The 20,455-nt window shown below is 42.0% G+C and overlaps 2 protein-coding genes, 1 non-coding gene and 1 pseudogene across 3 annotated transcripts; 1 reads left to right on the top strand and 3 right to left on the bottom strand.

Moving 5' to 3' along the window:
- Window positions 1-8,438: 8,438 nt before the first annotated feature.
- Window positions 8,439-14,533, bottom strand: LOC146576894 (uncharacterized). Its single transcript, XM_085269393.1, has 2 exons — window positions 14,377-14,533; window positions 8,439-9,691 (listed from the first exon to the last, which is right to left on the bottom strand). The coding sequence occupies exons 1-2, from the start codon at window positions 14,443-14,445 to the stop codon at window positions 8,945-8,947; spliced, it is 816 nt and encodes a 271-aa protein (XP_085125519.1). The 5' UTR covers window positions 14,446-14,533; the 3' UTR covers window positions 8,439-8,944.
- On the bottom strand, window positions 10,191-10,298 carry LOC146576896 (U6 spliceosomal RNA). Its single transcript, XR_014891756.1, has one exon. It is a non-coding gene; the product is annotated as a U6 spliceosomal RNA (small nuclear RNA).
- On the top strand, window positions 10,306-10,378 carry LOC146576895 (U6 spliceosomal RNA; annotated as a pseudogene).
- A 1,147-nt stretch (window positions 14,534-15,680) lies between the features above and the next one.
- LOC146576893 (P2Y purinoceptor 14-like) lies at window positions 15,681-16,949 on the bottom strand. Its single transcript, XM_085269392.1, has 3 exons — window positions 16,845-16,949; window positions 16,478-16,740; window positions 15,681-16,326 (listed from the first exon to the last, which is right to left on the bottom strand). Exons 1-3 carry the CDS (start codon window positions 16,947-16,949, stop codon window positions 15,681-15,683), a joined length of 1,014 nt encoding a protein of 337 aa, XP_085125518.1.
- Window positions 16,950-20,455: the final 3,506 nt, after the last annotated feature.

Here is a 20,455-nt window from a genome sequence, read left to right as displayed (position 1 = left end):
AGAATCTGCACTCATCGCCAAAATTGTGTTGTTGTTAGCCAAGAAACTTTTGCTTACCCCAATTAGCAGATTTTTATCTCAAAACAAGACAATTTTGTCAGATGTAAGAATATCTGGCTTATTTCAAGTAGAGCTTATTTGCAGTGTAACAATTTAGCAGGTGGTCACAGACCGTTTCTCTCTGTGTTTCCCTCCTGACTGATCTCTGGTTTGTTTGTATTTGGTTTCCTTATCATTTTTTGCTTGAAACAGTAAATGTCGACTATACAGGTGCTTTTTTTTCTCTTGAGAGATGAAACCAGCAAAATTAGTGTTCTCAAACATTTTCAGCATATTTAAGTGTGAGGTAGTTTGTCAGTGCACTTGGCACCAGGAAATGCTGAGCCTTAGTCAAAAGAAGATTTGTATTCATATATTCAGATTACCTTCCTGAACACTAGCAGAAGCCTTACCTACTTTTTTCCTTTAGTCAGGACTGGTTTAAAATGGCTTTTATGTTCTATCAGAAGTATGAAAGATGTGAGAATGAGAAATATCAGGACTCACTCTGGTTCTGCAGCTTTCTGAGAGGAGGAAAAGTTGCTTCAGCTGTTCTGAGTGTGACGGTACGATGTAGATCAGGAAATACACAGTCGGATCACACTGCCCTGCCCACTACCATATTCCCTCTTTGTCTTTGCTGTTAATCGGGCGACCGTGGCTCAGGGGGTTGGGAAGCGCATCAGTATCCGGAAGGTTGCCGGTTCGATCCCTGGGCTCTCTGTCCTGGTCGTTGTATCCTTAGGCAAGACACTTCACTCCCGCCTACTGGTGTTGGCCAGAGGGGCCGATGGCGCGATATGGCAGCCTCGCCTCTGTCAGTCTGCCCCAGGGCAGCTGTTACTACAACTGTAGCTTGCCTCCACCAGTGTGTGAATGAATAGTGGCACTACAAGCTCCCTTGACACCACCTGCAGCTGTACCTCTGGGCCTGTGGGGTCTGACTGTTCTCACTGTGGAGCAGCATTAAGAAAGGATTTCCTCAGCAGGTTTCAGCAGCTCTGATTTCTCACAGTATGCGTAAGTTTTAACCAGACCTGTGTTGAGAAATGACAGCGTCACTCACCAGTTCAGTGGAAAAAGCCAAAGGAAGTAGCTGGTGTGGTGCAACATAGAAACATGCAAAAACCTGCGAGACATAAAACTGTTTTTAAAGGACGAGCTGACACACAGAAAATCACAGGCTTCAGCAAAGCTCTGATTCTAGAGTCTAATACTTAAAATAAACCTTTGAATTGTTCAGCTGCTTTCTAATGTAGAATGTAAACATGGACTTATTTAAACAGTTTACTGTCCTCTTTTTGTCTCTTTCTCTTTCTAACTTGTGTCTCAGTCCTTTGCTGTGAGCTTACAGAGCTGACAGCCCCTGTTATGTGATTTCCTTCTGATGTTTTTGTTCTGTTTGTGAGACTAACAAATAAAAGGCATCTTCTTTTCTCCACTTGTCCATTGAGTGTCTCAGCTTCACATTTGAGCATTTGGCACCAGGACACCCTAACCCTTTGTCAATTACAACTTTATGATAGTATCATTAGATCTGCATCTTGGATACAGGCAGAAGACAGCTGTGGTTCTGATGCAGATGTGTGGAGGGAATATTTCAGTGCTAAAAGTCATCTTTTAAGCTGTTGATCTTTAGGCCCAAAGAATCCCTGATGCAGGAAGTTGATTTTGGCTCTCTGATTGAAAAGTCCTAATCTCTGATCTTGTGAGTCTTACCCAGTAGATCATGTAGGGTTCAGCTGGAGCTGATGTGGGTGAGGGGACTCGCCCACTACTATCTCAGTATGGTCCAGGTAACCTGCTAAGCCTGCAGGTCGAATCCTATCAGTCCCACCTGATGACGGAAGTGCGCTCCTATTGATTCTGTTATTTCTGGGATGATTTTAATAGCCTGGACAGCAGACTCCAAGGAAAAAAAATTGTAATCAAATTTAAAGAATAACACTCAGACTTTTTTCTTTACAATTTGGAAAAAAGGTTAAAAGGCCAAAGTCCACAATTTAGAATTTAATTGCAGGAAATTTTAATTTTCCAAAGCAAAATCAAAATCAAATAATAAAAATCACAAAACAATAAGAAAATCACTTAAACCATACTTATCTAATTTTACTACTCTGAGTTAATGCTGATCTTGTTCTTATCTGTAGTGAGGAGAGGCTGGAGGAGGGATGAGCAGTGTCAGATCTGAAGGTGCTCTTATTCTTATTGTTCTGTGTAGATGATAATCACCCAACAAGAAAGCAGCTGGGCATCCAGTGGAAGTATGCTGTAGATCAAAATCCTTCTGAATTAGCCATCAAACACCTTAAAACTCAGGAGATGATTTTGGAATTTTTGGCTTATCAATTCACAGGTTGACTGCTGTTAGCGTCTCTGCTGGAACTTTTAACTGTGAACCTCTTAGATCCAGTATTCAGAATTGGTCATCTTGCAGAAGATAAAAGGGAAGACCCCATCTTCTCCTCACTTTTATACTGACCCCACCCCCACATTCATTTAGGTTGTTGACATTTAATCATCCAAAGCCAGCCGCCCGCCTCTCTCTCTCTCTATCTTTCCAAGATGGCGGCGCGTGAACAACGCGAGGCTCAGTGTCTCTCCAGAATCTGCTATTTAGCGGTTTTTTATCTACTTTTAACCGGATTATTCGTCCAGAATTGCTGTGCGTTGCTGACCTACAGCAGACAAGAGCTTCTGGACATCTGGACTCACAACTCCAACAGTTTTATCGCCGATCTCCGACTCATCCCAGAGATCTCCAGAACACCGGAGGCTGCCCACTCTCCCCGGCTGGGCGGAAGTGCACGCAGACGGCGCCGAGATCGTAAACAAAGGCGAGGTAGGCGCGGAGGGCTACGGGCTAAGCTAAAGCTAACACCACACCGGCTGCCTTTACCCAGTATTTTTCTCGCCAATGTCCGTTCTCTGGCAAACAAAATGGATGAGATACGGCTCTCCATCACTAACAACAGACGGATTATGGACTCAAATGTCATGTTTTTCACCGAAACATGGCTGAACAACAGCTGCCCGGACAATGCTATCGAGTTAGCAGGACGCCACACACACCGAGCCGACAGGCTAGCAGATGACTCCGGCAAGACCAGAGGTGGAGGTTTGTGCATTTATATTAACAATGCTTGGTGCATGAACTCCACTACTACTGAGAGTCACTGCTCACCTAATGCGGAGTTTTTAATGGTCAAATGCAGACCTTATTATCTCCCCAGAGAATTCACTTCGATCATACTCACTGCCGTGTATATACCCCCCGACGCTAATACTAGGTTGGCCATGAAAGAACTTTCTGCAGCCATTAACAAACACCAGAATAAACACCCCGAGGCTGCTTTTATTGTTGCTGGCAACTTCAACCACACCAACTTAAAGACAGTCCTCCCCAGATTCCACCAACATGTCTCCTGCCACACCAGAGGAGACAAGACTTTAGACCATGTGTATTCCAACCTGGCTGGAGCCTACAAAGCCACATCCCTCCCCCACATTGGACAATCGGACCATCTCTCCCTGTTCCTCACACCTCGGTATTCACCACTCATCCAACATGTGAAACCTGCTGTGAGGACAATTAAAGTGTGGCCAGAGGGGACAGACGCAGTGCTCCAGGACAGATTTAAAAACACAGACTGGAATATGTTCACCCACACAGACCTGGACCAGTACGCCTCATCTGTACTGGATTACATCTCCAAAACCACAGACAGTGTCACCACCCAGAAACGGATCACCATGTACCCCAACCAGAAGCCTTGGATGAACCGGGATGTTCGTCTCCTCCTGAAGGCCCGCAACACTGCCTTTAGGTCAGGAGATGCACACGCCTACAGTACAGCCAGGGCTAATCTAAAGAAGGGCATCAAAAAAGCCAAACACCATTACAAAAAGAAGGTAGAAGAACACTTCTCCAACTCCAACCCCCGACGCATGTGGCAAGGACTCCAGACCATCACAGACTACAGGACCACCAAACCCTCCCCCGCATCCTCTGATGTCTCCTTCCTCAACGAGCTCAACAACTTTTATGCTCGTTTTGAGCGAGGGAACCCCACAACCACAACCAAAGCAGACATGACGCCAGACCACCAACCTATGACTCTCTCCCCCACCGATGTAGGAGCGGTGCTGAGCAGGATCAATGTCCACAAGGCTGCAGGCCCTGATGGCATCCCCGGGCGTGTTCTCAGAGCGTGTTCTGGGGAGCTTGCAGGAGTGCTCACAGACATATTCAATCTGTCCTTGGCCCACGCTGTGGTACCGGCCTGCTTCAAATCCACCTCCATCGTCCCGATACCCAAAAACTCCAACCCATCTTGCCTCAATGATTACCGCCCAGTAGCACTCACCCCCATCATCACTAAGTGCTTAGAGCGACTGGTCCTAGCACACTTCAAATCCTGTCTCCCCCCCCACCCTGGACCCCCAGCAATTCGCATACCGCCGGAACAGGAGCACAGAGGATGCAGTCTCCATCGCAATGCACTCTGTCCTCTCACACCTGGACAACAACAACACCTACGCCAGAATGCTGTTTATAGACTTCAGTTCAGCATTCAATACAATCCACCCCTCACAACTCATCAGGAAACTGACAGACCTGGGTATCAGTTCCCTCATCTGCAAATGGTTACTGGACTTCCTGACCAACCGCCCCCAACATGTCCGGCTGGATAACCGCTGCTCATCTACCATCACAATGAACACCGGTGTACCACAAGGCTGTGTGATGAGCCCTTTCCTCTACTCCCTCTTCACCCACGACTGCAGACCTGCTGATGGTTCCAACACCATCATTAAGTTTGCAGATGACACCACGGTGATTGGCCTCATCAGTGACAACGATGAGGCCGCCTACAGGGAGGAGGTGGATTGTCTGGCTGAGTGGTGCGACAGAAACAACCTGCTGCTTAACACCGAGAAGACCAAGGAGCTCATCGTGGACTACAGGAGGAATGCTGACCCACATCCACCCATCCACATTAAGGGGACGGCTGTGGAGCGTGTGAGCAGCTTCAAGTTCCTGGGAGTCCACATCTCCGAGGATCTCACCTGGACGACCAACTGCTCCAAGCTGGTCAAGAAGGCTCACCAGCGCCTCTTCTTCTTGAGGACTCTGAGGAAGAACCACCTGTCCTCAGACATCCTGGTGAACTTCTATCGCTGCACCATCGAGAGCATCCTGACCAACTGTATAACAGTCTGGTACGGGAACTGCTCTGCCTCGGACCGGAAGGCGTTGCAGAGGGTCGTGAAAACTGCCCAGCGCATCGCCGGAGCACCACTTCCTGCCATAAAAGACATCTACAGGAAGCGGTGTCTGAAAAGGGCTGGGAAAATCATCAAAGACCCCAGTCACCCATCACATGGACTCTTCACCCTCCTGCCCTCTGGGAGGCGCCACAGGAGCCTCCGGACTAAGACCACCAGGTACCGGAACAGCTTCTTCCCCACAGCTGTCAGACTCCTGAACTCTGCCTCCTGACATCTGACCCACGTTAAACTCATGGACTGAACATACACACACCCACAATGGACAACTGTACCCTCAAACACAATAATAACATGGACTGAACCACCACTCACAACCACTAGCACTTTATATAGCCTCTGTAGAAACTATCTACACCCTCACTTATCTTAACTGCACTACTGTATAGCTCTGTGTAAATAATCATTCTGTACATTCGATAATCTTTAATCCTACAACTGTTTACAACTTGCATAGTTCCCATTTCTGTATAGCTGTATATCCCAGATTCTGTAAAGTTATTTATTTCATATTCTGTATAGTTTTTCATATTTATATCCTGTTCATATCCTGTACATAGCTTGTACTCACTACAGCCTGTACATACTTATAGTTATAGAATATTCACAACATACTTCATACCGTGTACATTATAACATACCATAATAGACCCATTTCTGTAATATACTCACATATCTATATTATTGCTAATATATATTGTAATATATCTATATCACTAAAGCACTTCTGGATGGATGCAAACTGCATTTCGTTGCCCTGTACCTGTGCATGTGCAATGACAATAAAGTTGAATTCTATTCTATTCTATCCTATCATCATATATAAACATTGAATCACACATGGAGAGATAGATAGATATATCGATATAGATATATCTATATCGATCTATATCTATATCGATCTATATATATAATTCATGTTACAATCAGTTTATGTGATTCTACTTCAATTAGATTTGGGGAGAGGGGTTCACATGAAGATTCATTTTAACATTAATCCCTTATCAATTCAATTACAGAGATAGAAATGCTTGGAACACCTGCATATTTCTGGAGCTAAAAAAATAAGTCTGGATTGATATTTCCTCTTAAATCAGCACTGTCAGTGACTGATTGTAACATCCTGAAGCAACAATTATTCTTTCATTAAACTTTATTAAAACACATCTGGCTCACTGCAGATTTCCTGTCGAGGTCATTACATTTTGATGATCTTGATTTCATGTTGGTTGAAGCTGTACAGCTCAAGAAAACAGCTAAGAGTTTAACAGAAGGAAGATTTAAAACAGAAAGCAGTGAAATATTAACCTGTATGTGTCACCACCACCATTGAACATCATCCTCATCTTTTAGTGCAGCTTCTTCAGTTATGCTGAAGAAGCATTTACCCAGAAAACAACACGAACCCTGAGGACGCGTTCCCAGTGGTTACCACCTCATCAGCTGTTATTTGGTTCATTGTAGCTCAAGCTACACACACACACACACACACACACACACACACACACGGAATCTACCTGTAGTCACGTGTCTCGGTTACTCTTCTCTTAAATGTTCCTCTCCAACAGAAGCTGTAATGTCTCCAGTCAAAGTCTTGTCAGAGTGTGGAAACCTGCTCTGCTCACCCTCAGTCGGTTTCTTTCAGTGTTTATTAAAACGCTCAGAACATCATCTTACATAAATGTGTCCATTCCTCTGACCTGTGACTGCGGCTGCTGAGCAGATATTGGAATGATGCTCATAACGTTATTGGTTATTGCTCCATGCTGATATTTCTGCATTTAGTCAGCAGCAACATGAATACTGACTCAGCAACATAAACATCAGCACACTGACCAAAGTGTTGTTCTCTTTGCAGCCTTAAAGATAAAAGTCAAGAGGAAACTGAAATAAAAAAGTCATTATTTCTCCATCAGTTATGATACATGAAGCTTCAGTGAAAGCTTGAGTAACAACTCTGATAGACGTCACCTTCATCTCTCCAGACTCCGCCCTGTTCTCTCAGGAGTACCTGATAGTTTTGTTTCTGCCACCTGCATGAGCCAGTATGGTCGTGTCCAAATTCATGGGCTGCATCCTCCTGAGGACCCGGCCTTCGCGGTCTACGTGGGCCGGGTCCTCAGAAGGTCGGGTAGGCCGGAAGTAAACGGCCGTGAAATTGGACAGTCTAGCCTTCTGATTAGCGTCACCGCTGTCTCGGTGGAGTTTAATAAACTCAGCCGTCTGCTCCTTGCTGTCTAAAATATAACAGGACACTGGCATAAATTCTCAACCGTCTCTCACTTCTGTTTAATCAGTTTTTTGTTTGACGTTTATTCAGCTGTGCGAAAATCCCGGAGGAACCCACCCGGGGGATTAATAAAGTTTTATTTTATCTAATCTAATCTAATAACTTTAATCTCAGCCAAACCGATTTACTCACGAACAAATAAAACACTGAAAAAAGCCCAACAATAACATTTTTAGGTTGTCTAAGTTACTTATATATTACGTTTAACCGGAGTAGCGAAAGTCCGCGGTGATCTGAAAATGATGTGCAGGGAGTTGGGCCGTTCTCGGCGGCTTCAGTGACCCTCGAGCTCCCGACTAGCTATCGAGCTGGTGGGTAGCAGATGCTCCGAAAACGTCGAAGCACTTTTGCAAATATGCGTTATCTTGATAAACCGAGCAGATATTTAATGTTTACACAGCTACTTTCTCGCCTGAAAATGTTAAAAGTTTATTTTGTGACCCAGAAAGAATAATCAGAGTAATAATAAAACTTAGTAGCGGCCGCCATTGTTGGAAACTGGAGTTTGGCTGGGCCGCGCTATGAATTCTGGGATATGGTGGACCACACAGGACACACCCGACCCATCCTTCAAATTCGGGGAAAAGGAGGATGCATTTGTCGGCTGCATTCGGAGGAGTCTACGAATTTGGACAGCCTTCGGCGCGTCGCTGTGACGGAATCGGTCTATCAGAATCAGAATCAGAATACTTTATTGATCCCTGGGGGAAATTACTACAAATGCGGCCTCAGGAGGATGCAGCCCATGAATTTGGACACGACCTATGACTGTGGAACACTGCATAAAAGAAACAGGAAGGATTCAAAAAGAAAACCTTTATTTAGAGAGGATATCTTAATCCAGGTGCAAATACAAAGCATAAAAGCTCACCTTTAAAGACTCTGTATAGACCTAAATTAAACAAATCAGAAGAGGGAACATGAAGAAAAGAACACAAGAAAATAATCAGCAATAAAAGACTTAAAAGTAAATCCCTAAACAACAAAATAAAATCAAAAACGGTTAAAGCAGCAAAAACGATTAGAACAATAAGCTTCAACTAAGAAAAGGAGTAAAATGAAATCAGTTAAGATCAACATCAGTCCACTAAACAGGCCCCACAAGTGTTTCAGTCATTTCTTTATCAAGCTGACAAAACTTAGTTTGAAATCAGAAGCATTAAAAAGGAATTTTAATCATTTGTCAAATAAAAAACTCCATACCCTTCATCCGTTTTCCTGCTTGGGCTGGACTGAGGTCAGTTTTGTCATCAGACGGTGAGTCTGAAGGTCGTGCCCACAAGTCAGTTCTTATTGCCCCTGCTACAGAAGCAAAAGCTGAAACCTCTACACAGGCTGTTGATTCCCAGCCTCAGCTTTCTTTTGCATTGCTCTCTTGACCAGTTTATCTCTCCACCTGTGACCAAGGTTGTGATTGTACAGAAGGCTTCGATCAGGGAACACGTCCCCACAGCGACTGCACGGGTACCCGGTGTGAGAGAGTTGATGCTCCTTCAGGCTGTTTTGCCAAACAAACGTTTCCCCGCATGTTTCGCACCAGAACGGTCTCTCTCCAGTGTGCACACGCCTGTGGAGGTTTAGACTGGACCGCTGAGTGAAGGTTTTGTTGCACTTGTCGCACCAGTATGGCTTCTCTCCAGTGTGCCTACGGCGATGGGTCTTTAGGGCCCCCAGGTATGCAAAGGTTTTGTCACACAGGTCACAGCTATATGGTTTCTCTCCAGTGTGCAAACGTTGATGGCCCCTGAGGGAGCCGGACTCTGTAAACCGTTTGCCACATTCGTCACAAACATAGGGTTTCTCTCCAGTGTGGACACGGAGATGCTTTTTCAGGGTATCTGAAAGTGCAAAGACTGCGCCGCACTCTTCACAGCTGTAGGGTTTCTCTCCTGTGTGGATGCGCTGGTGGACTTGTAGAGTGATTAAAGTGTTGAAAGCTGCTCCACACTCATCACAGCTGTGTGGTCTCTCTCCGGTGTGAATTCTCTGGTGAAGCTTTAAATTGTGTTTTGACTTAAAGGTCTTGTTGCAGTCCTGGCACTGGTGCACACCACATCCAGTCTTCTTCTGTTTCTGAATAAACAGCAGACAGAAAGAGAGAGCAGTGATGCTGGAGTCAATGAAGGAACAAAAAAAGTAAAACAAAAGCACTCAGAGAGATCTATACTAAAACTGTGATGTTTTATGGTGTTTTTATTAAACATGCTGAGGTCAGCAGTGTTAACATGGAAATTCTTTGTGTAATATCTTAATCTTTGTGTGTCAGTGTGAAGTCCTACTTCTGTTTCGAAAAATAATGTTTTAAATACCCCAAACAAAAAAAGTGCCTGTAGTGTTTTCAACAAGGATGTCGGTGACCCCAAGTTAAACCACAAATGAAGACCCTGGAGTTTAGTTGCAGCTTATTTAATTGTCTCCATGAACATTTGGTGAAAACTGAAATGACAGAAAATAAACTCCATCTCAACAGGTAGAATCGTGTTTACATCAATAAAGAGCATTAATCTCACTAAAACATTCATGTTAGCAAAATATGCAATAATATCCAAAGCTATCTGTATAAACTGTCATATAAGGTAACTTACACTTCACAAATTTGCGTGTCATCCTTGCGCAGGGGCCATGCTAATCTTCTCTGTATCGTATCCAATATAGCGTACGCACTTGCTGAAGCAAGCACTGTTGTTTCGCTTGTTTCGGCAAGCGCGTACACTAAATTGGATACGATACAGAGAATATTAGCATGGCCCCTGCGTAAGGTAACTTACAGCGTTCCAGCCTGATAATTCAGAGTAGATGGCATCTGATTACATCTCCATATTGCCTTTAGCATGTGAAGTAGTGATGCGCGAATCATGAACGAATCGTTCAATACTCGAGAATCACTTTACTGACTCCTGAATCATGATTCACAAGCCCAACTGACTCACTGACTCATCCCTGTTGCTGTTAGCAGCAATGTATCTAGCTTATAATTAAAATTGTGGAGAAAAACACAACATCCAGTATCTTAACAAAAAAATTTCTGCTCTGAACTGGAAGAAAAAACCCTGAAGCTCACATCAAGACAATAGCTCCTCGGTTCACAGTAGCATCGCTCTGTTAACATAGAACAGCACATTTGAGCTACTCACCCCCTCCCCCCTGTGTTGAATCGTAGAGCAAACGAATCACTCACTCACCCCCTCCCTCATTCTTCTTCTTGGTTGGCAACCAATGTTAAGGCGCATTACCGCCCCCTGGCTCACAGCTCAGTGGACATTTAAATGAGAAAATATATATTTGACATATTTAAGGAAAATACTAATAAAATAAAAATAAACAAAATAAATGTTTATTAAGCAATTTTGATAGGAAATTGCTTAATTTTAGAAATGTTTTTGCTCTTTTTTGCTCGATAAAATAGTTGTTTTCTTTTAGAATCATTCATCTTAGCAGTAGGATTTACATGCAAAGAGAAACAAATTAAGTTTGAGTGAAAATGTACATTTTTTGCACTCTCTGGTCAACTGACTCAGTGACTCAAAAAACGCGATTCACTTTGGTGAGTGACTCATTAAAACTCGATTCAGTAAAAAGAATCAAATTTACCATCACTAGCATGGAGCCTGTTTCTCAGCAAAAACTGAGTGCTTGACCAAAATCGGAAGTGTGCCGTCAGAAAAGGAAATACATTTTAGCGATATTTTCCTTTTATCTAAAACGTATGTAAAGAATGAATTATTCATTTTAACAACACATTAATTTTTTTATGAAAAATCCTTTCATAATTATTACCATAGTTATAATTTCATAATAATTATATTATTAAACTTAACTTATTTATTCAGAAAACTGTATTAAGGGCAACAGTACCTATTATGAATATTATAATATTAAATATACAAAGTTGGCAGGTGATCCTTTATCCTAATCAGTGTGACGCTGACTTTACATGCTAAAATGGTATATATATATATATATATATATATATATATATATATATATATATATATATATATATATATATATATATATATATAATTTTTTTTATCTTTACACATATGACTGGGGCAGAATTCTTTGAAATCTTTGGCTTCAAAAAGCTGCAGTGTCTAACTTTATGGGTCACTGTGTGTCAATGATAAATTGTATTTAGTAGTCAGTATAATCTTTTAGTGATACAAGTTTGCATATGGTAGAATACTGCATGTAGTTATTTGTATTAGGAAATATTCAACCATGTATACTTAGAGGCATATAATCAATTGTGTAGTGATAGGATGTGTGATCTTTAGCAGGCTACAAAGGCTTGGTGTGGAATGCACACCTACATCCTGGGAGTATGGGAAGAGGTCGTACCTTGTCTTATTGTTTTACAGTAGGATTAACGTAGCTATATCTGTTTTAGTCTAAGTGCTTTTTGTTTTGATGAACTGCTGGACTTCGAGACCAACACACACACACACACACACACACACACACACACACACACACACACACACACACACAGTTTCTCAGTCTGGAGGCTGCCCTTGCTAGCAAGAAGTTCTGTGTGTTTCTCTTCTCTGAGTCTTTACTGAAGAAGTGTTTTAGAATATATTTCTTAACACTGTGACATCGTAATGTGTTGTAATGGAAAACTAAAAGGTGTGTAGCACAGCTCTCTCCATGCCCTTTCATATCATGTATTACTCGATATGGTTGTTTGAAATTATATTTCAAGGTTAACTTTGACCTTGCTCACTAACAGTGAAGGCCAAGGTCAAATGCTTAGCTAACCTTGGTACTTGTGTCCTTTAAGGTCTAGTATATTGCTGTGACATTTGACTATCATTCATAAAAATTTGTACATGATATAAAGCTTTTTTTTTCTATTTCCTGGCTGTAAACAACAGTGAACACTGAGCTGAAATGAGATGAACGTCCTGGTCCTGTTGTCAATTATTATTTTACTAATGAACGTCAATACATTAACTTTGTTTTCTCTCATATATCCATTTGTCACATGTTCTATCACAAAGTAGGAAATCTGTTGAAGTCAAGCCTGCTTTGGTTCTGTACACAAACACTGTTACCTTGTCCTCACAGCTACTGGCAGAGAGCGAGTACCAGAAATGGAAAACAATCTAAGCTCCCCGTGAGCCGGGGCCTCCGTGGATTCCCTCTCACGGTTCATAAAGAGCTTAATGTGTACAGAATAAAGCCGTAGCTGATGTTTACAAAAGTAATTTTTACAGAAAGCTGGGCTGCAGCCGAGTGGATTCCAGTGCTTCAGAGCACCACACAAAGGCCAAAGGTGGAGGCATCTGCTTTCTTCTTCACTCAGTGTTTACACATCTCTGCATTTAATCATTACTAGACACTCCCCCGGTGAGTATTAGCTCTTTTCCATTAGTACCCACTCGGTTTGGGTTGGCACGGCTTGCCATGGTTTTCAGTGTTTTCCATTAGGTGGCAATCTGAAAATATCACATCAACAGATTAACCAATCGATGTCGTCCAGTCATTGGTGTCACCTGATGATTCATGAGAGCGCCTCCTTCAATGATGGAAATGACTACACACAAAAACAACAATGTGTTCCCAGAGTCTTGTGGTCAGAGATATTTTGCACAAAATTATTTACAAAAATCTTTTGGTTTGAAAAGTTACAAAACTCATTTCAGAACTACGCAACATATTTATGACGACTGGACTGAAGACCTCGGTGTTCCTCTGTCTGAGGACCAATATCAAAACTGTTTGTCCAATATTCAGAAAGGCTCAATAAATGCCAGATATAAACTAATCTAGTTTAAAGTCATTCACAGATTACATTTTTCTAAACTTAACCGGATCTATAATTCTGTATCCCTCTCATGTGACACATGTAATATCGGTGAAGGTTCCCTTGCACATCTATTTTGGCATTGCCCTGTCTTGAAAGCTTTTTGGAGTCAGCTTTTTACGTGGTTTTCAAACCAATTTAGGAAAAAAGTACCACTTGATGGTACACTGGCTATACTTGGATCCTTTGCATCAATCAAATCTTTTTCCTTTTCACAACAGATAATTACAATGGGTATGCTGGCTGCAAAGAAACTTATTCTTTTACAGTGGCGGTCTTCTTTGGCCCCGTGTTTAAAAGGTGGCTTAATAAGATGGTGTCTGTGGCCAGGGAACAGATAAGATTTGATAGAAAAGGGAAACTGGCAAGTACGATTTGGCAGCCATTTCTAGAATTCCTAAAAACTAACTAATCATAATTCATGCCTCACACTCCACGTGAATTTTCTTATTTTATTTTATTTTACTTTTTATTTAGTTAACATTGTTATAATTTTCTCTTCTTATCGCTCCTTTTTCTTTTTTTCATGCTAATAAGTTCACAAATGTCAAATGTAGTAATTGTCCTCAACTGAATCTGTATAAGCATGCTGTGTTTAACTTAAAAGCAAATAATAATAATATTTATGACTCCAATTTGAGCCCATACTCTGTTATCTGCACACCTGCTGAGCCCTGCACGATGACCCCGCGGGGCTTATCTGGATCATTAACATCATTATCACTGTCATTACTTTCCCTCGTGTTTAAGGCTGCATCACCTCGACACAAGCTACCGTAAAGAAAGCACAGAACAAATCTAATAACTCCCACGGCAGCCAGGGTGCGTGTCTGCGATGCCTGTTGCAAGTTAGCTGTTCAGAGTCAACTGTACACGGTGTTTCTGCCGTGTATTCTTCCACCCACACCGAGAAGGGTCAGATATAAACCCCCGCGTCCTGCTTACTGACCTGGGCTCCTGAGGAGGTGGCGGAGGCTCCAGCAGTCTGCTGCTCTGGCTCCTGGCTCTCCTGCATCATTCCGGTCCTACAGTGTGAATCCAGCAGCGGCGCACTCGGTCTATGGCAGGAAAGCACACCGGACAGCTGATATCTCCAGCGCGTTCTCGCGAACTCACCAAAAAGCGCGTGCCGGAGAATTAAGAGCCGCCCTCCAATTCCCGTTAATGTGATAAAGACGCAGATCCCGCGGTGTTTGCTAACCGACACAAAGGCATTTTCATGACAGGAGCGCTGTACTCAAGGTTTTTAAGGTTTCACAGACTCGAGGTTCAGAATTAGAGTTTAAAGAAACAACTTCAAATAAAACTTTTAAAGTGAGAAGTTTCTTTATTTAAATAATAAAAAAAAAATCCGAGCAAAGCTCAAAATCTGTGTACATGTCCAGAAAAGACAAAGAATCACTACAGTAAGAGCACATCTGCTCTCAGAGATAATGAGATCATAAAATCAGGTAACAGTTAAAAGGCAAAAATACAAACTTTATTCTAATTTAATCAGAAGGAAAACCAGTGCAGAAAATTATCAGACAAGATTAGATTCTTCAGACTCATGTGCAGCTCTTTGTTCTCATGCAGATTATTAGTGTAGCTAATCATAAAGGTATAATTCTACCCCCCCCCTTAGCTCACTAGTGCAAGATGTATGATTAAAATATATTTAAATACATCTAAAGAATAATACACTTCTTATGTGGACTGGAGAAGTAAATGCTCCAGAAAAAAGCATCAGTGTGGGAGTCACAAAAGGGTGCAGCTTGATCAACGTGGACATATTATTGTTTGAAAGAACCAAAAAAAACATTAAAACATTAAATTGGATTTTAGCTTCAGTGCAGAACAAACCTGTGAAAGCATCTGTGGAAAAACAGTAAAGAAGCAGAACAAACTGGAAATCTTAGATATTTTCTTTATAAGCATAAGCAGTTTTACATTTTACAAGCTTGGATTTTCATAATGAAATATACAGATTACTGCTGAAAGATAAAAAGCACATCTGGATATGTGTAAATGTTAAAACTGTTTCCAGAGACAGATATTTAATGATGTGCTTTGTTTGTATGAATCTGACCACACACTCGTTCACTTTGTTCATGCTAAAGCTGAATGCTAGCAACATAAACACTGACACTATGTGTTTGTGCTGAGTTCAGCCTCATGTTGATATCTGAGCACAGAAGAAGTCCTGTGGTTCATGAGGACGGGGATCCATGATACTGGTTTCACTAATCGGACTCTCAAATGCTGTATGTTGCCTTACATCACTGGTGTTGATGTAGTGATGTCCAGCTGCTCCCTGCTGCTCTCGCTCTCCTCATTTGCTTGTTGGATGTTGGTCCTCCTGGACGCCTTTCTCACCTGAGCTCGAAAAGTCTTACAGAGGTAAAAGTAAACAACAGGGTCCAGACAGACGTTGAAAACTGACACCATGGCGGCCGCCTCCTGCAGGTAGTACAAAACTCGACCCACAGAGCAGCTGTTCGAAAGAAACACAAAGGGAAGACGAACCAGGTGATACGGGACAAAGCAAACGCAGAAGATGCTGACCAGCACCAACATGTTCCTGCGAGACTTCACCAGCTTCTCAGAACCAGAGGAGGCCAGCTGCCTCTGCTGTGACTGCAACACCTTGCGGGAGATGCTGTAGTAGAAGAAGACCATGGATATGAAGACCAAGAGGACAATGATTGCAGAGAAGGTGTGGAGGATTTTGTACAGCAGGCTGACTGATGAACTAAAGGAATCAACACAGTAATTAGAGGTCAAAGGTTCCTTGGAGCTGATAAAATAGCTGATAAAAGTGATTGTTGGAGCCAGGAGAATAACCCAGGTGATGACAGAGATGATTCTCGCAGTTCGTACTGTTCGTACAGTTCCTGAAGGATGTACGATTTTCCGATACCTGCAGACAGAAGAGGAAGGAGGCAGAATACAACTTCACTAATCACAACAGTGCCAAAACTGCAAAAGTAAATACTGAGCCAGAAAAAGGTACATTCATGCTTTTGTGAGGAGCACAGGGTGTACAGTCTGAAATCAGTAAAGATTCTTACCTATTGGCAGCGATGTACGCCATAAATATGATGCTGGCGTACATGTTGAGGAAAAAAGCAGAAGCTCCAACTGTGCAGTGGAGCAGCTGAACCATGGCAGAGCTGCTGATGGCATAGTGGGCGATGCGCAGTGACAGAGAGAGGCAGAGCAGGAAGTCAGCAGCTGTCAGGTTCTTCAGGTAGACCATCAAGCTGCTGGATGCCTGCTGCCGAGCCCGACAACAGTAAAACTTCATGATGAAGCCATTGAGGGGTAAACCCACCTGTAGAGACACAGAGAGGACGAGAGAACAGGACGTTTGTAGATGCACAGAGAACCTTAAACCAGTTCCTTAAAAAACCCACAATCTGATTATTTGAAACTTACCAGAAACACCAGACTGTAGACCAGCATAAAGAAAGGGTTGGCTGATGTGTCGACATTACCACAGTTCTGGTCCGAAGCCGATATCTCGTTTTTTGAGTAAATCATGTTTCTGGACATGAAATAAAAACACTTAATAAAACACTCTTTTAAACTGTATATAAATGCTAGGTTTCTCTTTGAAACAATATTTATTCATAGCATTTTAGTTATCTGTTAAATCAGTGTCAGACAAACTTTAAATATTATGCTACATCTCTCTTTGAGACAGTGGTTTTGAAATATGACCTCTTCTGGTGAAGGTTTAGACAGTTAATTAAATTTAGTTTCTATGTGATGCACCCATATGTTCTTGTAGTGTTGAAAGTAAAATTGAGACACTTAAATGCAAATACAGAAATCACTGACACCATCTTTTGTGTACAGTCTGTAGTTGTGGAAGGAAGCATTGATTAGTAAAGATGAGTCAACCCTCTCATGAATCTTATAAGAATCCATTAAGCACAAGCTGAAGCAGTGAGCTGTAGGCAGAACCTGGACTCATCGCTGAACATAACGTTCCTCTATATGTTCACGTTCCAGTGCACATGGTACTGACACCAGGCCTGGCGGTGGCAGGCTTCCTGGGACCCTATGAGCTGGAAATTTAGACACATGAACCAACCTGTTCATGTGTCTAACTCTTTTCCCCCACACGGTAACACACCCGCCGTAGGTCAAACTCTGGTAATTGGTGATTCTCTTCTGAGATATGTGAAGCTAGAGACACCGGCAACCATAGTCAATTGTCTTCCAGGGGCCAGAGCAGGCGACATTGGGGGAATTTTAAAACTGCTGGCTAAGGGTAAACGTAAATTCAGTAAAATCATTCACGTCGGCAGTAATGACACCTGGTCACGCCAAGGTCACTAAAATCAATATTGAATCGGTGTGCAACTTTGCCAAAACAATGTGGGACTCTGTAGTTTTCTCTGGTCCCCTCCCCAATCAGACCAGGAGTGACATGTTTAGCCGCATGTTCTCCTTAAATTGCTGGCTGTCTGAGTGGTGTCCCAGAAACGATGTGGGCTTCATAGATAATTGGCAAACCTTCTGGAGGAAACCTGGACTTGTTAGGAGAGACGGCATCCATCCCACTTTGGATGGAGCAGCTCTCATTTCCAGAAATATGGCAACAATTGCATGAGTGCTGCTGATTGGCAGATGAAGAATAAAGTAGTTGTGGTAAACCAATCACATGAACAATTTAAGATGACATTTTAAATTGGTATATAGGAGGCCACATAAAACCAGAGTAAAAAAAAAGCAAAAAGCAAAAAAAGTTTGGAAACCACACACACACACACACACACACACACACACACACACACACACACACACACACACACACCCTGAAGACAAAAAAGAAGGAACACACACATGTAAAGGAAGCTCTTAAAACATGTGGTTATCCTAATTGGGCTTTCATCAAGTCAGCAAGGAGGCACAGAAGAGAAGATCAGACACCAGATCAGACTAGGGAGGATAAGAAAGACAAACACAACAACACTCCCCTATGTAGCCGGTGAAAAGCTCAAGAGAGTCTGCAGAGAGTGAGGAACGCTCAGACCTCTACATTGGAGAGACCGAGCAGCCACTTCATAAACACATTGCACAACATAGAAGAGCCACCTTTTGTTCCACCTCCACCTGCATCTAAAGGTCAAAGGTCACTCTTTCGAGGATGCCAGTGTTCACATTTTGGTCTTCTCTGACCAAAGTGTGAGTAAAAGAAGCCATTTATGTCCACTGTGAACAACCATCTTAGTTATGCTGCAATAGGTGTAGACTGCTGGGGGGATTCCCATGATGCATTGAGTTTTTCCTTTCCAGTCACCTTTCTCACTCACTATGTGTTAATAGACCTCTCTGCATTAAATCATACTTGTTATTAACCTCTGTCTCTCTTCCACAGCATGTCTTTTATCCTGTCTTCCTTCTCTCACCCCAACCGGTCGCAGCAGATGGCCCCGCCCCTCCCTGAGCCTGGTTCTGCCGGAGGTTTCTTCCTGTTAAAAGGGAGTTTTTCCTTCCCACTGTCGCCAAAGAGCTTGCTCATTGGGGTCATATGATTGTTGGGTTTTTCTCTGTATGTATTATTGTAGGGTCTACCTTACAATATAAAGTGCCTTGAGGTGACTGTTGTTGTGATTTGGTGCTATATAAATAAAACTGAGTTGAATTGAATGAAGAGGCTTTCCAGAAGATTTATTGCCAAGAAGCAAAGAAATAGTCAACCAAATACAAAATTTTCCACGTTATGTGTAACCTTTATATATATTTATATGTTTTCTTTGGTTTTTTTTGCTGTTTTCATTTCTTTAAAGAAATGTAAAGTTGTTTCTTATGTTTTTGTCTCTTTTGACAGACAAGTGACTTAAGTTTACATGTAATGAAATGTGCTATATAAATAAAGTTGTGTTTGATATTACAGGCTCTTGGGAAGAAACCAGAGCAGTATGAGTGATTTTCTTAGGAAATGTCATATACTCAGTTTTCAGAAGTTTTATTTCCACAACTTTAAACTAGTTCATAATACTGCAGCTCAACTACTAAAAACTTTTGTTTACTTCTTCCCAATGTCTTTCTGTTTTTCCATATTTGTCACACTTAAATATTTCAGATCCTCAACCCCATGTAATATTAGACAAAGACATCCTGAGTAAATACAAAACACAGTTTTTAAATGATGATTTAAAAACACAGTGCTGTATGTACATGGATCATCACTACTGTGTATCACAGTGCAACACAAAGCCAGTTAAACCTCAGGGATATCATTCCCTCCAAGTAGGAAGAATTAATCAGAGGCAACATCACGAATAGGAAGTTTAGCAGGTGGTCACAGACCTGTTCTCTCTGTAATTCCCTCCTGACTGATTTTTTTCTGGTTTCCTTATCACTTGTAGCTTGAGCCAGTACATATGGACCATAGGTTTTTTGTTCTCTTGACGGATGAAACCAATAAAATTAGTGCCATGGATCATAATGACTGTCTTCAAACATTATCAACATATTTAAGTATAAGGTAGTTCATCAGTGCACTCGGCACCAGGACATCCTCAGCCTTAGTCACAAAAAGACTTGTAATCATATATTCATATTAGTTTCATGAACACTGGCAGAAGAAAGCTGATTATTTTTGTTCCTTAAGTGAGGATGGGTTGAAAATATCTCTTCCCCCCCCCCCCCTAAAAAAGTATTAAAGATGTGAGAATGAGAAACTATCAGGACTCACCTCTGGTTCTGCAGCTTTCTGTAAGGAAGTAAAGTTGCTTTGGCTGTTCTCAGAGTGATGGTATGACTGTAGATCAGGAAATATACAGTGACATCACACTGCACACTGACATGGTTCCTCTTTGTCTTCACTGTTAAACTGTCAGAACATATTTCCACTACAGATGAGTCATCTTCTGATCAGCTATTGCTACACTTCTTATTTTAGCGCTGACTCACTTTATTACCACTGATGGATTTTTTACTAATGTCCTTCACCACTTCATCACTACATCTAACATGAGACAGCACCTGCAGCCAATTCAAATTGCATGTGAAACCAGTGTCATGAATCCCAA

The sequence above is a fragment of the Mchenga conophoros genome, linkage group LG3 (genome assembly GCF_057382185.1).
Source record: "Mchenga conophoros isolate Kocher_MC1m ecotype Shallow Benthic linkage group LG3, M_conophoros_male_GT1.1, whole genome shotgun sequence".
Taxonomy (NCBI): domain Eukaryota; kingdom Metazoa; phylum Chordata; class Actinopteri; order Cichliformes; family Cichlidae; genus Mchenga; species Mchenga conophoros.
The sequence above is the reverse complement of the archived record's forward strand: the minus strand, read 5'-3'. Positions and strand labels throughout refer to the sequence as shown.

Excerpts from the sequence above, each read along its gene's own strand:
- LOC146576894 (XM_085269393.1), bottom strand. The coding sequence starts at position 14,445 with ATGATGCAGGAGAGCCAGGAGCCAGAGCAGCAGACTGCTGGAGCCTCC. Across the intron at positions 9,692-14,376 it reads CCACCTCCTCAGGAGCCCAG|AAACAGAAGAAGACTGGATG; the intron begins GTCAGTAAGCAG and ends CTGTTTATTCAG.
- LOC146576893 (XM_085269392.1), bottom strand. The coding sequence starts at position 16,949 with ATGATTTACTCAAAAAACGAGATATCGGCTTCGGACCAGAACTGTGGT. Across the intron at positions 16,741-16,844 it reads TCTACAGTCTGGTGTTTCTG|GTGGGTTTACCCCTCAATGG; the intron begins GTAAGTTTCAAA and ends GTGTCTCTACAG. Across the intron at positions 16,327-16,477 it reads GCGTACATCGCTGCCAATAG|GTATCGGAAAATCGTACATC; the intron begins GTAAGAATCTTT and ends TTCTGTCTGCAG.